Source organism: Phragmites australis, chromosome 18, assembly GCF_958298935.1.
Source record: "Phragmites australis chromosome 18, lpPhrAust1.1, whole genome shotgun sequence".
Lineage (NCBI taxonomy): Eukaryota > Viridiplantae > Streptophyta > Magnoliopsida > Poales > Poaceae > Phragmites > Phragmites australis.
Genome location: NC_084938.1, coordinates 7,938,301 through 7,954,710, shown reverse-complemented (window position 1 = coordinate 7,954,710; position 16,410 = coordinate 7,938,301). Strand labels below are relative to the sequence as shown.

Genomic DNA, 16,410 nt, shown 5'->3' with positions numbered 1-16,410 from the left:
CACCCTTTTTTCAAATTGAATAGAGTCTAAATCGATAAATTATGCTTTATGTATGTTTGCATATGTTGAGTCCAGTGTTAGGCTAATATGGGTAGAACATATGTTGATGCATTGTCTCTACCTTGACTGATTGATGAATCCTTATCCTTGTAGCCTTGATGATATAGTCGGTATCTAGCGTCAAGTATTATTCGAAATGCTTAGTAATGCTTAAGTCCTCGGTAGAAGTCAAGCAACGGTGCTACTGTTGTTCGCGAGCCTAGGACTTTATCACTGTTCATAGATACAAAGATGATGGTTGAGATGTGAAATTGAGGCGAGATATGGGCGGTGTTAGGGGTATCTTCTGCCTAGGAGGAGTCTTCTAGTAGTTCGGGAGAGGAGCCCGGATGCCATAGACCGTCTGCATCGTTTAAGGTTGTCCGTCGGTGCAGTTGGCTCTAGCACTTTTTGTACTCACCACATGATGATCTAATGGTAAAGTAAGCCAATTATCATATGTCATGCTAGCACTTGCCTTGCGGTTCTATAATGCGTAAGAAAAAAAAAAGAAAAGAAGAACCAATGTGTCGAGGAGCCAGAGCATGGCTGGGACTTGCTCACGGTAACCCCGGTGCCATAGGGGCATTGCAAGTGGTGGTTCCGGGTATGAGAAAGGTTGACACGAGTACCCCTTGGGTGTACTTTCACGAGTAGCACAAGCCGAATGGTCCTCAAATTGTGTGGGTAAAGTTGTACCCCTACAGGGTGTAAAAACATCGGTCGTAGAGTTTACGAATGTGGAATAAGGATATGGTATGATGGAAATAGTCGGTGGTTTTTGTTAATGAGATACTATGGTTCCTATACATACATTCTCAAGTTGTGGATTATAAGGTACACTAATATGTCGGTTAAGTATATATGCTCACACGTAGTTGTCCAGGTTGCTTACCGCACACGTTTTACTTAACCTTGTGGCCTTACTCTTGCTAATAACTCAATCTATGATCATTGGAGTCAGGCTATTTATATGTGTCATATATGGCTTAAGTCTTGCGAGTACCTTCGTACTCACGCTGCTCTTTCAGGTTCTGTTGGTGAGGGTAAGGAAGTGTTTGGCTACTTCATACCCACCGATGCAGGTGATGGGCAAGAGTAGTGCATCCTATTCTGGTGATGCGTAGCTTGTAGGGTGGAGCCTGAGGGCATATGGCTCCACTCTCCTTTTGTTGTTAACACTCTCCTTTTGTTGTTGTTAAGGTTTTAATCTTCTGTTGCGTAGTTTCTCTTTGTGTAAACTATTGCAAATGGTTGCATGCTTAAGAACTTGTATTATAACTTTAATTACTCGCTCTTTCTTAAGCTATGTTACGATGTACATGTTGAAAAGGCATGTGTTCCGATCTTGGACATAAAATACGTGGTGGGACTATTGGGATGGTATTCTGGTTAATCACTGAGGTCGTGATTGTAAATAATTATCCTCCTAATGATTAATCATAATACTATTTGGACGGTTCCTCACATGCAGTTCCTTGGCATAGGAGATAAGCCTCCATACACACCTTCCGATATGGAAAATCTTGACCATTGAAGAACGGAATTTTCCCACTTCTCTCTATTACCGCATAAGGATCACAAAGTCAGTTAAAATCAATAAGTGATCAAACCGGCTCTGATACCAATTGTAGGATTGAGACAGACGACTAGAAGGTGTGAATAGACGTTTTACAATTTTCTTACGAAATAGATGACATACTCCTTATTCACCCAATGCACCTCAAGTAGAAATCACCATAAAAAGCAACACAACAAAAATTTAGGCTCAACCCGGAAGTTCTGATTCAAAAACCAAATTTAAAAATCCAATAAAAGATAGGTCTCATGGTTGGAATCGAACCCTAAGTTCCACAACAAACCAATCTATGACTCAACCTACACAAAAATTAGATCTTTACGAGAAACACCAAAAACTCAAGTAGATAATCACTGGGTGAAAAAACCTCCAAGTTGATAGATTAGAGGCAAATGGATTCAATACCTAATTATGTACTTTTGTACGCGAATTTTAGGCCTCTAGCAACTAAAAGATTAACTCCAACAAGATGAAAAATTCAGCTTAAGCACAAAAACAAAAATCACAATCAAGATTGAAAACATAAAAAAAAACAAGAGAACCAACAGAGGAAAACTAGAATGAGGAGAATTCAAACATATGCAAAAATATAAACTTTATTACTCAAAGTGGTCAGCCATATTTTAGGCAAATTATAAAGATTTTTCTCTCAAAACTCACACATATTACATAGGCTAAGCACTCATTATTCCTCTCATCTAAACAAACACTTATCAAAATGTGTCTCACCAATTACTTACATCTTAAAAAGACATTCTGATATCGATATGTATATTCCGTCTTGCGATCTTGACTGCCGACAAGTCTCTCCCGCTCTCGATTACTCGAGCCGGATTGTCACTTGCACTAGCATCACTTTTGCTTAACTTTGTCAACACGCTGTTTTCATCGTCCGTTTCATACTTTGCTTGATATCCATGTATACAACTAGGATTACCCTTGACTCCGCTCAGCCTCCTTAATCGTCTGGCACCAAGCACCCGTTTAGCCCCGATTACATGTCATCGATCGCCAAGTTACATCCGTCATCTGCACACCATTAAACAAACAAACACATTTCTCAAGCTCTAATTTCAACTCCAGTTATTCTATAATCAAAATATTAAAATTAAACTCAAATAATTTAAAATTAAACAAACTTATCAATCACTCGTGGTATATAAACAAAACCTAACACTCCTAATCACGAACAATCGGCACGCACCAACCCCGTAACCCCGTTCCGCGCCGCGCCGCGGATCCGCCCCGGCCCCCTCCGCAGCTACAAGAAACTGAAAAAGCCGTGGGGGCAGCAGCAAGTCCCATGTGTTATACTCCCCTCCTTCCCAGCTCTCATCTCCTCGTGCTCTCCACAGCTGCATGCGCCCTTGTCCTGTCCCCCCACCTTGTTCTTCCCACCTCACTCCATTCCGTCCAGTCTCAGCACGAGGCACCGCCAGACAGCGCCGTCCCGGCCCCTGACAGGGACAGCTAGAACGCGCGGAGCCATCTGCCGTCCGCGGTCTCTGATCCTTCACGCGGTGGGTTCTTCGGCTCTTCCTCCGCCGCCCTGTCCCTGAGGCTGAGCTCTTCTTGATGAGTTGGCGGCTGCAAGGAGGAGGAGGCTGAGGAGGGGGTTCGGTTTCCCCGGCGCCGGCCGCCTGGAGATCCCTTTTTTCCTCTGCTGGGCGAGGCGAGGCGAGGCGGCTGCTTCGGTTTCTTGATTTTCGTTACTCGTGCAGAACCATTTCTTTTGGCCATTTCCTCGCCAAGAGATCTGATCTTTATTCGGTAGGAATTTAATGCTAATGCCTTCCTGTGATTTTGCGATGAATGGGACTCACGACTTTGATCGGGGCTCTTTGTTTCTTGATTAGTTGCTGAAATGTTCCTTTTTTACCCCTCTCTCTCAAATGTCAAAAGGGGATGTTTGTATTGATGCGCTCCATTTCTTCCCCTTGCCAGTCTTACTTTTTCTTGGGCTATACAAGGTCAATCTGCGAGCTCAATGCCGGTGCTGGTAGTTGTACCATTCCTTCTTGGAGCAATGGGGTCGTCGTCCTGAAAGGGACCGGGACAGCGACCCGTCTCTGCTGCTGTTTCCACCATTACTGCGTCTCCGCCTCCGTCTGACCACATCACCTTGCGCTCTGCAGTCTGCAGAAAAGTAGGAAACTAATAATTGCAGTAAAACAAGAGGGGTGGCTCAGCTCGGCTCATTGGGATGTTGCTGCTTACCATTTCTTGGACTAGTTGGGGAAAGATGGTGTCTTCAGTTCTATTCCCGTTCTTCCGCGTCAATTTGGGGCAGTTTGTTTGATTGTTTCCTAAAGAAAGGTGACATCTTGTACTGTTTGATCCATGTGGATGAAGTGCCCATGTGGTCACGAGTAGTATCTTCTTGGATCAAGTGAGGTTATCTTATTTGTTCAAATTCCCTGTTTATTTGATCAATCTGGGTAGTTCATTGCAGAAAGGGGCCAACTATGCTGCCATTTATGCCCATTGGCTTCTTGTAGGTGTGGCATACTGATCTTGTTACCCATTTACTGCCCCCGTACTGTGAATCCTTGGCTAGCTGCTCGCAGAAACGCCTGGCCTGTGACGCCATTTCGTCTTTGCTTATGTAGGACTCTGGTGTTTATTGTCAAGTGGACATGTGGCGTATTTTCCTCTTTTCTTGAATGGGTTTCTTGTGGAGTGTCCAAGTGGCTTATTTCCCCTCCCATATCAATATAAAGCAGTATACCACCTGCTAACTCCGCTCTCCATTCTAGTGTTTGTCTCAGTACACCTTGGCTTTATGAATTCTGTGATTCTTGTGTAGGGTGCCCCTTCAGTGATATCCAGTATTTGGTGAGTCTCTGCAAGAAGTGTTGCTAATATTTGTGTTTTGATAGGCAAGGCACCATGGGGCTCTTAGGCATGATGGGTGACTCGTTGGGTTGTTCGGCCACCGGCGAGCGACTCGTCTCCGCCGCAAGGGATGGAGACATCCAAGAGGCTAGGGCTCTCTTGGAGCTCAACCCCCGCCTTGCACGGTATTCTACGTTCGGGATCCAGAACTCACCCCTCCATTACTCGGCAGCAAAGGGCCACCATGAGGTGACCGATGATTTTCTCTGTAAAATTGTTGCCTGATTTATATGCAATAATTCCAGTTATCTTTGTTAATCTGTTTCATCAGTATTTGAATTTTTTATTATTTGGTAAATAATTATTTAATATCTCCATGATAGATTGTCTCCCTCCTAATCGAATCCGGCGTTAATATCAACCTTAGGAATTGCAGAGGACAGGTAAATTCTTTTCTTTCTCCATCATCAATGATATTGATCATTGGCATATCATCTTCTCTTAGAATATTTCATCAGCATTAAAGGATAGTTTCCATTCAGGATTCTATTAGGAAATGAATAACCAATCGATTATTCCACTGGTAGTTTATGTAACAATACTGTTGAAAACTACTGTCATGTTTTAGATTCCTGTGCATGTCATATGTATGTGAGGTTTCCTGTTTCTAAGAGTGGGAATTAGTAACTTCATGGAGAGGAACATTAAGTTATAGAGCCTGACTTCTTTTTCTTGGTTGAGTTCTTCTGTATGGTCTATCAACATAGTGCGGATGTTGATTGTGAAGTGCTTAGTGGATAAAGATGGGTGGCAGTAAATCTTGCATGACAGAAACAGCCTTGATAGATATCGATACTATGGACTATTCTTCAATGAGTATCACCTGATTGTTTTCTTTCCTTCCCGGTTGTGTCGTAAGAATATGTGGTTTTAGTGCTAACTCTGAACACTATACTGCACAGACTGCTCTGATGCAAGCTTGTCTATATGGTCATTGGAAAGTTGTACAGATTCTAGTTCTTTTTAAAGCTAATGTAAGTGAATATTAACTAATTTGTTCTTGGGTCAAACTACTCTGAAATATCTTTTGATGCAAGTGATTTGTATCTTAAATTTTTAGATTCACAGAAGGGATTGTTTTAGTGGCGCGACAGCTATTCATTTTGCTGCCCTAAAAGGTCATACTCGGTGCATTCGGCTTCTTGTGGCTGATTACGTGCCTAGCTTGCTGGAGTTTTGGAATATTATGCGTGGAAAGTCCACAGATGAAACAAAAAAGGACGCCTTTGATGCAGTGTATGTTAAATTCTGACGTTCATCTATGTTGGCATCTTCTCATCACTAATAAATTTCAATAATTTCTCCTTGTGGTTTCCTGACGTTCATGTATGTGGGCATCTTCTCAGCCTAATAAATTTGCATAATTTCTTCCTCCACTCTCCAGAGCTCTCCGGAGGCTAATCAATGGAAAGTCAGATGGTGGCGTCACCCCGCTTCACCTGGCAGCCCTTCATGGGCACGCTGAGAGTGTGCAATTGCTGTTAGACCTTGGAGCTTCTATTTCTGAAATCACTGTCAATGATGGTTCAACTATTGATCTCATTGGTAAGAAACTAAGAGTTAAACAGAAATGGCAAATATTTAACTTGATTCAAGTTATTATGCAACTTGACCATTGGTTCCCCTTGAAATTGTAGGGGACAAGTGGATCTTTTCTCCTTTTCTGTTATGATCATAAATGAACTATACCTTCATGCAGGTTCAGGGAGCACACCTCTCCATTACGCAGCATGTGGTGGAAGTGCTGTATGCTGCCAAGTATGCCGGCTAACTTTTCCTTTTCATGAGAATCCAAGCAATTGGCCAACTCCCATTTACTGATTTCTGCTAAACAGCTTCTCATTGCAGCTGGAGCGAACATGGGAGCTGAAAATGCTAACGGGTATGCACTGGCTGTTGCATAATAAAATTTTATTTCTAAATCTAACCATTCAATTTATCTAATAAAAAAGGGAAAAATGCAACCCCCCGAAAAGTCACTTGGATTTTGACTTTCCCCTCAGAAGTTGTTTTGTTGCAAAAAAATCTTCAAAAGTTTGGCTTTGTTGCAACCCCCCCCTCCAAAATTCAAAAAAAAAAAAATCACAAAAATATTCTAAACAACCTAGAGACAATTCTAAGACCTTCTGTGAATTTTTTTTTTCAAAAATAATATCCTTTGCATCATATTTTAAGGAGAGGAAGTTTCGAAAAAAAAAGAAAAATGTGCAGCTCATTTATTAACTCATGTTATTTTAACTTTTTCATGTCTACCATTATTTTTCCTACACAAATAATTGTTTAAGTAAACTAATAAAAGTGGTTTCACTAATTTTAGGGGTGTTATGGATTAGTTATGAATTAATCTATCTGCAACACATTTACTCAATCCTGCATGTTACAATAATTATTTCAAGATTTCATGTATTTTTAGAAGATAGAGGATCATGTAAGAAGACTAAAAAAATTGGTTTCATGATTTTTGGATTAGTAAATAATTAACTATGCATTTAACTCGAATTAATAAATTAGCTGCACGTTTTTCTTTTTTTTCCAAACTTCCTCTCCATGAAATATGATGCAAAGGATATTATTTTTGAAAAAAAATTCACAAAAGGTCTTAGAATTGTCTCTAGTTTTTTTTAAAAAAAAATTTGTGATTTTTTTAGTTTTTGAATTTATGGGGTGTTTTTGCAACAAAGCCAAACCTTTGGGGGTTTTTTGCAACAAAACAACTTCGGGGGGGGGGGGGAGTCAAAATCCAAATGACTTTTTTGGGGGGGGGGGGTTGCATTTTTCCCAGTAAAAAAAGTTTACATTACAATTGCTGCAATAAAATATTATGTTCTTTATTTATCAGAAATGATGCTATCCAGAAAACAGATCTCTTTGATGGGATAAGTCTCTGTGCTGCGTCTCTGTGCTGCATATGGTCTTTGTGGGGCTGCTTCAGATGGTCCTTGGTTGGTCTTTGTGGTCCTTTCTAGGGCTACAGCATTTAGGACAGCATCTTAGCATCTAGGACAGCATCTTAGCATTTAGGACAGCTAGGACAGCATCTAGGACAGCATCTTAGCATCTAGGACAGCATCTCAGCATCTAGGACAGCTAGGACAGCATCTAGGACAGCTAGGACAGCATCTTAGCATCTAGGACAGCATCTTAGCATCTAGGACAGCTAGGACAGCATCTTAGCATCTAGGACAGCTAGGACAGCATCTTAGCATATGATTGGCTGGCTAGCAGCCTATAAATATGTATCCCCAACCTCTCAGGTTGGCATGGCATTTGTGTGAGAAATAAACCAGAAAAATTGCCCCAACTCCTAGTGCCATTCTCTCTCGATGAAAATAAGAATTCAGCTACTATCAAGAGTAAGAATTCAGCGACTAACAAGTGGTATCAGAGCCGTAGTATCATGTAGCCTGAGCATCTCCTGCTCACCTCCTTTCCCAGCCGCGCAACAGCCCCAGCTGGGAGCAGCAGCAGCTCCGGCCGCTCCTGCTCACTTCTCTCCCTCTGCGCAGACGAGCAGCAGCTCGTCTGAAGCAGCCCTCTCCCCACGCAGCAGCCCCCGGGTAGCGCGTCATGTCCGCATGGCAGTCTCAGCGCTCGGTCGCCTCGAGCACGCGGCGTCGGCAGGAGGCCGAACTTGCCGCGGCAGAGGAACGCGAGTGAGCGGCGGCAGAGACCGCTGCGGCGGCGGCAAGGGCGTCGAGGCTGGCAGCGGCGGAGCTGGCAGCAGTCAGAGCGGAGGCGGAAGCAGCGGCGGCGGCGGATGCAGCGCGTGCGGCGGCAGCAGAGGTCGAGGCTCTGCGCGGCAGCATCAGCAGCTCCGTTTCTGCTGACGACAGCGCCGACGCGGACCTCGAGTTGCTGGGGAGGGAGGCAGCGCGAGCGCGGGCGGCGCAGTGGGCAGCCGCGCACGCCCACGAGCGCGGCGGCAGCCCAGACAGACGCGGACGCGCCGGCGGCGCTCCTGGAGGAGGCGCGCACGGCGGTGGCGCTCCTGGAGGAGGCGAGCACGGCGGTGGCGCTCCTGGAGGGGGCGAGCACGGCAACGGTGGCGGACGGGCCGATGGAGAGCGCAGCCTTCACAGGCAGCGTGGCTCTCTCTCCCCGGATCGGTACCGTGGTTACCACGGGCTCCAGGCTGTTGTCAGGGCCTTAGCATATGATTGGCTGGCTAGCAGCCTATAAATATGTATCCCCAACCCCTCAGGTTGGCATGGCATTTGTGTGAAAAATAAACCAGAAAAATTGCCCCAACTCCTAGTGTCATTCTCTCTCGATGAGAATAAGAATTTAGCTACTATCAAGAGTAAGAATTCAGCGACTAACAAGTGGTATCAGAGCCGTAGTATCATGTAGCCTGAGCATCTCCTGCTCACCTTCTTTCCCAGCCGCGCAACAGCCCCAGCTGGGAGCAGCAGCAGCTCCGGCCGCTCCTGCTCACTTCTCTCCCTCTGCGCAGACGAGCAGCAGCTCGTCTGAAGCAGCCCTCTCCCCACGCAGCAGCCCCCGGGTAGCGCGTCATGTCCGCATGGCAGTCTCAGCGCTCGGTCGCCTCGAGCATGCGGCGTCGGCAGGAGGCCGAACTTGCCGCGGCAGAGGAACGCGAGTGAGCGGCGGCAGAGACCGCTGCGGCGGCGGCAAGGGCGTCGAGGCTGGCAGCGGCGGAGCTGGCAGCAGTCAGAGCGGAGGCGGAAGCAGCGGCGGATGTAGCGCGTGCGGCGGCAGCAGAGGTCGAGGCTCTGCGCGGCAGCATCAGCAGCTCCGTTTCTGCTGACGACAGCGCCGACGCGGACCTCGAGTTGCTGGGGAGGGAGGCAGCGCGAGCGCGGGCGGCGCAGTGGGCAGCCGCGCACGCCCACGAGCGCGGCGGCAGCCCAGACAGACGCGGACGCGCCGGCGGCGCTCCTGGAGGAGGCGCGCACGGCGGTGGCGCTCCTGGAGGAGGCGAGCACGGCGGTGGCGCTCCTGGAGGGGGCGAGCACGGCAACGGTGGCGGACGGGCCGATGGAGAGCGCAGCCTTCACAGGCAGCGTGGCTCTCTCTCCCCGGATCGGTACCGTGGTTACCACGGGCTCCAGGCTGTTGTCAGGGACGTCGGCCCCGGCGGTGGGTGGCCTACCCTCACTAAGACCAACTATGTCGAGTGGGCTGCGGTGATGAGGGTAAAGCCCCAGGTGCGGCACATGTGGGAGGCAGTCCGGTACGGCGACGTCGACTACGACCAGGATCGACGGGCGCTGGATGCCCTCATCGCTGCAGTCCCGTCCGAGATGCAGTTCTCGCTTACCAATAAGCGGACTGCCAAGGAGGCTTGGGACGCCATAGCTGTGGCACGCATCGGCAGCGACCGCGCCCGCAAGTCCACACTGCAGGCACTTCGCAAGGAGTGGGAGAACCTGGCCTTCAAGCCAGGTGAGGACGTTGATGACTTTGCTCTCCGTCTCAACACTCTGTTGCAGAAGATGGTGCAGTTCGGCGATGACACCTATGGCGAGGAGAGAGCTGTCGAAAAGCTCTTCCGTTGCGTCCCCGAGAAGTACAAGCAGATGGCTCGCTCGATCGAGTCCCTGCTGGATCTCTCCACGATGTCGATCGAGGAGGCGATAGGTCGACTCAAGGTCGTCGACAGCGATGAGCCACAGTCTCTCTCGGGGCCCATCACCACTGGCGGGAAGCTCCTTCTCACTCGGGAGCAGTGGGCTGCCTGCCAAGGTGACCGGAAGAAGGGGGAGCCTTCTTCCGCGACAGGCGGCCGCAAGCGTGGCAAGCCGCGCAAGGCGCGCAGAGACGCCCAGGCCGGGGCGCGAGGACGTGCCGAGGGTGATGCCCGCGGAGGCGCCTAGGGCGGCGCCGCTGGCAAGTACAAGCCAGCACGAGACGACACCTGCCGCAACTGCGGCCAGCTTGGCCATTGGGCCAAATACTGTCGACAGCCACGACGCGGCCAGGCCCCTGTCGCACAGGCGGAGGAGGAGCCGGCTCTGTTCATGGCACATGCAAACATCGAGCTACCTCCAGCGGCACCGGCCGCAGCGGCTCTCCTCCACCTTGACGAGCCAAAAGCACACGCCCTCCTCGGCGACGGCTCCGGCAACGACAAGACTGACGGGTGGTGCCTCGACACCGGCGCCACCCATCACATGACCGGTCGACGGGAGTTCTTCACCGAGCTTGACTCTAGCGTCCGAGGCTCCGTCAAGTTTGGGGATGCCTCCGGCGTGGAGATCAAGGGCGTCGGCTCCGTCATCTTCACCGCCGTGTCTGGTGAGCACAGGCTGCTCACCGGAGTCTACTACATCCCCGTGTTGAGGAACTCTATCATCAGCTTGGGACAGCTGGATGAGAACGGTTCGCGCGTGGTGGTTAAGGATGGAGTCATGAGGATTTGGGATCGCCGTCGTCGCCTTCTTGCCAAGGTAACCAGAAGCGTAAATCGACTCTACGTCCTTAACGTGCAGGTGGCACAACCCCTCTGTCTCGCTACTCATCGGGATGACGAGGCGTGGCAGTGGCACGAGCGCTTCGGGCACCTTCACTTCGAGGCCCTGAAGCGGCTCAGTGCCACGGAGATGGTGCGAGGCCTGCCGTGCCTCGACCATGTGGAGCAGCTCTGCGACGTCTGCGTATTGACGAAGCAGAGGCGACTCCCCTTTCCCCAGCGGGCGAGCTTTCGAGCCAAGGAGAGGCTCGAGCTTGTGCACGGGGACTTGTGTGGTCCGGTGACACCGGCCACACCGGGAGGACGATGCTACTTCCTGCTGCTCGTCGACGACCTCTCCCGCTACATGTGGGTGATGGTCCTCGGCAGCAAGGGAGAGGCTGCGAACGCCATCAGGCGTGCGCAGGCTGCTGCAGAGGCGGAGTGCGGCCGCAAGCTGCGCATGCTGCGCACCGACAACGGCGGCGAATTCACGGCGGCTGAATTCGCGTCGTACTGCGCTGATAAGGGCATTCAGCGCCACTACTCCGCGCCGTACAGCCCGTAGCAGAACGGCGTCATCGAGCGACGCAACCAGACGGTTGTGGGAATGGCTCGGGCCCTTCTCAAACAGAGGGGGATGCCGGCTGTCTTCTGGGGAGAGGCGGTGGTGTTGGCCGTCTACATCCTCAACCGCTCGCCTACCAAGGCGCTCGACGGCAGGACGCCGTACGAGGCTTGGCATGGGCGCAAGCCGGCGGTCTCCCACTTGCGAGTTTTCGGCTGCCTCGCGTTCGCCAAGGAGCTTGGCCACATCAGCAAGCTCGACGACAGGAGCACTCCGGGAGTGTTCATCGGCTACGCGGAGGGCTCGAAGGCCTACCGCATCCTCGACCCGAAGACACAGCGTGTGCGCACGGCGCGCGACGTTATGTTCAACGAAGGGCGAGGATGGGCGTGGGACAAGGCGGTGGACGACGGCACTGCTCCAACGTACGACGACTTCACTGTCGAGTACGTCCACTTCGAGGAAGCTGGGGGAGTAGGCAGCTCTTCTTCGACGAGCACGTCTACCCCAGTCCCCGAGCCTTCACCGACCCCGGCGCCTGCTACTCCGACAGCGCCACACTCTCCAGCCAGGACCTCGGCTGCGATGAGTTCTTCGCTGGCTCCACCACAGCTGGCACCAGCACCGACAGGCACCTCTCCGGGCACGTCTACTCCAACACCAGCTCGTGTCGAGCACAGCCCGGTTGAGCTCGCTACTCCGCTCTCTCACGACGAGGAGCGCATCGACGCGTACCACGACGGCGAGCCGTTGCGGTACCGTACGATAGAGAACCTTCTCGGCGACCAGCCGGTACCGGGACTGGTGCCTCACGACCTGGAGGCGCAGTTGCACCTTGCGTGTGACAACGGCGAGCCTCGGTCGTTTGCAGAGGCCGAGAGATACGCGGCATGGCGCGCCGCGATGCAGTTGGAGATGGATGCGGTTGAGAAGAACCGCACCTGGGAGCTTGCTGACCTTCCTCGTGGTCACCGCGCGATCACCCTTAAGTGGGTGTACAAGCTGAAGAGGGATGAAGCCGGCGCCATCGTCAAGCACAAGGCTCGCTTGGTGGCACGAGGCTTCGTGCAACAGGAGGGGGTCGATTTCGACGACGCCTTCGCTCCCGTGGCACGGATGGAGTCCGTGCGACTCCTCCTTGCGCTAGCTGCCCAGGAGGGCTGGCGTGTTCATCATATGGACGTCAAGTCGGCGTTCCTTAACGGCGACTTGAAGGAGGAGGTCTACGTGCACCAGCCGCCGGGATTTGTGATCCCCGGCAAGGAGAGCAAGGTGCTCCGCCTGCGCAAGGCCCTCTACGGCTTGCGGCAGGCGCCGAGGGCGTGGAATGCCAAGTTGGATTCCACGCTAAAGGGGATGGGCTTCGAGCAAAGCCCGCACGAGGCGGCCATCTACCGACGGGGCAGTGGAGGAAATGCTCTGCTGGTGGGTGTCTACGTCGACGACTTGGTGATCACCGGCACCAAGGATGCGGAGGTGGCGGCATTTAAGGAAGAGATGAAGGCCACTTTTCAGATGAGTGACCTGGGGCCTCTCTCCTTCTACCTGGGAATCGAGGTGCACCAGGATGACTCCGGGATCACGCTTCGACAGACCGCCTACGCCAAGCGCGTCGTTGAGCTAGCTGGGCTCACCGACTGCAACCCAGCTCTCACTCCGATGGAGGAGAGGCTGAAGCTGAGCCGCGACAGCACGACGGAGGAGGTGGACGCTACGCAGTACCGGCGTCTTGTGGGGAGCCTTCGCTACCTCGCCCACACACGGCCGGACTTGGCATTCTCCGTCAGCTACGTCAGTCGGTTCATGCAGCGACCGACGACGGAGCACCAGCAGGCTGTGAAGAGAATCATCCGCTACGTTGCGAGGACTCTCGACCACGGCCTCTACTACCCTAGGTGCCCTGGGGCGGCACACTTCGTCGGGTACAGCGACAGTGACCACGCCGGCGACATCGACACCAGCAAGAGCACGAGCGGGATCCTCTTCCTCCTCGGCAAGTGCCTCGTTAGCTGGCAGTCGGTCAAGCAGCAGGTGGTGGCCCTGTCCAGCTGCGAGGCCGAGTACATAGCGGTCTCCACCGCTTCAACTCAGGCGCTCTGGCTCGCTCGACTGCTTGGTGATCTCCTCGGCAGAGACACTAGAGCGGTGGAGCTCAGGATGGACAGCAAGTCCGCTCTGGCCCTGGCAAAGAACCCTGTTTTCCATGAACGGAGTAAGCACATCCGGGTGATGTACCACTTCATCCGAGACTGTTTAGAGGAAGGGAGCATCAAGGCGAGCTACATCAACACCAAGGACCAGCTCGCGGACCTGTTTACCAAGCCTCTTGGGAGGATCAAGTTCCTTGAGCTCTGCTCCAGGACCGGGATGGTTCAACTTTCCCACAAGACGACGCACAAGACTTAGGGGGAGAATGATGGGATAAGTCTCTGTGCTGCGTCTCTGTGCTGCATATGGTCTTTGTGGGGCTGCTTCAGATGGTCCTTGGTTAGTCTTTGTGGTCCTTTCTAGGGCTACAGCATCTAGGACAGCATCTTAGCATCTAGGACAGCATCTTAGCATTTAGGACAGCTAGGACAGCATCTAGGACAGCATCTAGGACAGCTAGGACAGCATCTAAGACAGCTAGGACATCATCTTAGCATCTAGGACAGCATCTTAGCATCTAGGACAGTTAGGACAGCATCTAGGACAGCATCTTAGCATATGCTTGGCTGGCTAGCAGCCTATAAATATGTATCCCCAACCTCTCAGGTTGGTATGGCATTTGTGTGAGAAATAAACCAGAAAAATTGCCCCAACTCCTAGTGTCATCCTCTCTCGATGAGAGTAAGAATTCAGCTACTACCAAGAGTAAGAATTCAGCGACTAACACTCTTTACTTAGTCATTTGCATAATTTATACACTGATATTTTAGTATATATGTTATCTGTGCTAAATGTTTATTAGTAATGACTCTTGTCTTCCTTAGTAAAGCATCTTTCCTTTGAGTTTTACTCAAAATTAGGAAGCTAGTTGGTGGCCTTTTTTGCTTATATTAACTCTGATGCCATCTCAACCAAAAAACAAAAAAAAAAAAAAAATCTGATGCCATATGCTGGCCTTCACTAATACCCTGCATCAAACTTTTAACCTTTGTTTTTCAATTAAGGAAGAGGCATCTGGCTGGGGTATGTTAATCCCTTATTAGAAAAGTATTTTATTGCTACTTGTTTGGACTGCTTACTCTTGCCCAATGCTATTTGCTTGAAGGTTGACTCCTCTGATGGTGGCTCGTTTGTGGCACAAAAATAGTGTTGAAGGTATCCTAAGCAAACAGCCAGAAGGCCGAATACGCATTCTTCCTTCACCATATATGTGCCTCCCACTGATGAGCATTGTCAAAATTGCTCGGTGAGTTCAAATACCAGATAAAATATGTAGATATTCATATATCATTGTGGAGTGACCGTTGTTAAACTTCAACTTTGTAAGAACATGTTTCCTGTCTAAAATTGACCAAACAATTGTACTCAAGTAGTAGTGTCCACTAACCTTTATTTACTCTACTGAAAGAGGTCTAGGTGACCAATGTTTTACAGTAGCATTTCCCTACTGTCATTAGAAACTAAAACAACGCAGAGTACCACAGCATCTTAGGAGAAATTGCACTTCACTAGGTGCAGAATGTGGTTATGAATCCAAAACTCTTTTGTCATGCCTATTTTCAGTTTTCAAGTTCACAAAGAACAGTTAAAGTAATGCCATGTTTTTCCTCTTTCTTATGTGCATTTACAAATTCAACCGTTTATTGTTCTTTTGCAGAGAATGTGGATGGAGGAAAACTTCTGCCTCCTCTACTTGTCATGATCCATGTGTCATTTGTTTGGAGGTGGAATGTACGGTTGCTGCAGAAGGTACTGATAGTCTGATACACTAACTCTCACGATGAATCATTCAACCCTGCAAATATAATTGATAAATATATGTTTTAATAGGTTGTGGCCATGAGTTCTGTACCAAATGTGCACTCTATTTGTGCTCCACCACTAGCAGCTCAACATCCATCCGAGGTGTGCCTGGCTCCATATCTTGCCCTTTGTGCAGGCACGCCATTGTCTCATTCATGAAGCTCACCAGTACTACCCCAATAAAGGAGCTTCCATGGACAAGCACATCATTAGCTCTATGTGCGGGTGGAGCAAACAGTGGTTCGAGCTATTCTGGCTCTTTGCACCGACGGTCTGACACCCGTTGCTTGCGCTCCTCCTCAGTTCAGCTGGGATGTTCTTCTTTTAGATCCATTGGCTCTAGGAAATTGCCATCAATAAAGCTGAATTGCACAGGAGCTGATGAGGCGATGCCTTGTCTCGTCAGCTGTCTCAGGCCAGATGTGCAACGATCGTCTTCGTACAGGGAAAGAATTAGGAGATACTCAGAGTTTTGATAGCATCCCTCTGTTGGTTTTGTGCCTCCCTTTCTTTGAGGTTTCGGGGTTTGGCAGTTCAAACTTGTGCAGTGTCTGTTCATGTTTCTCTTTTCTTCTTTACACTTGTAGATTGCTTTGTTGCTTGTAATGTAGTTCATGCTGTCCTTCTGGCGAAGATCTGTTTGTGTACATGACTCATGTCCATTTATTTATCTGTAAAGCATATATGCATCTCCATTTAACAAAAAAGCTGGCAAATTAGTTGAACCATATAAAAACAATGGGAGGCATTTAGGGATATCGTCTGTTGAGACTTGGGGCGACATTTGTGAAATATCTAGAGGGAAAAAATCTTCTAGATGCATAGCAAGATGTTAGATAGGATAGATAATGTATGGTAATTTTTTAACCAATCCATTTGAAGATGCTACTGATAATGAAGCGCATTCGCTACCAATCTACCCTATTGTACGTCACAAAGACAATCCATATTTCGGATCAATAAAAA

At 49.6% G+C, this 16,410-nt stretch overlaps 1 protein-coding gene across 7 annotated transcripts; it reads left to right on the top strand.

Moving 5' to 3' along the window:
* Nucleotides 1–2,823: 2,823 nt before the first annotated feature.
* LOC133898832 (probable E3 ubiquitin-protein ligase XBOS35) lies at nt 2,824–16,077 on the top strand. Of its 7 annotated transcripts, none has more exons than XM_062339601.1 (12): nt 3,563–4,116; nt 4,228–4,340; nt 4,498–4,702; nt 4,837–4,896; nt 5,416–5,487; nt 5,574–5,749; nt 5,898–6,058; nt 6,213–6,271; nt 6,349–6,395; nt 14,789–14,887; nt 15,299–15,390; nt 15,472–16,077. In XM_062339601.1, the coding sequence occupies exons 2-12, from the start codon at nt 4,282–4,284 to the stop codon at nt 15,918–15,920; spliced, it is 1,479 nt and encodes a 492-aa protein (XP_062195585.1). In that variant the 5' UTR covers nt 3,563–4,116; nt 4,228–4,281; the 3' UTR covers nt 15,921–16,077. The 7 variants fall into 7 exon arrangements, with proteins under 7 accessions (XP_062195586.1, XP_062195587.1, XP_062195585.1 ...); XM_062339599.1 differs by having other exon boundaries at nt 14,747–14,887; XM_062339605.1 differs by having other exon boundaries at nt 3,976–4,116; nt 4,228–4,375; nt 14,747–14,887.
* The last annotated feature ends 333 nt before the right edge of the window (nt 16,078–16,410 follow it).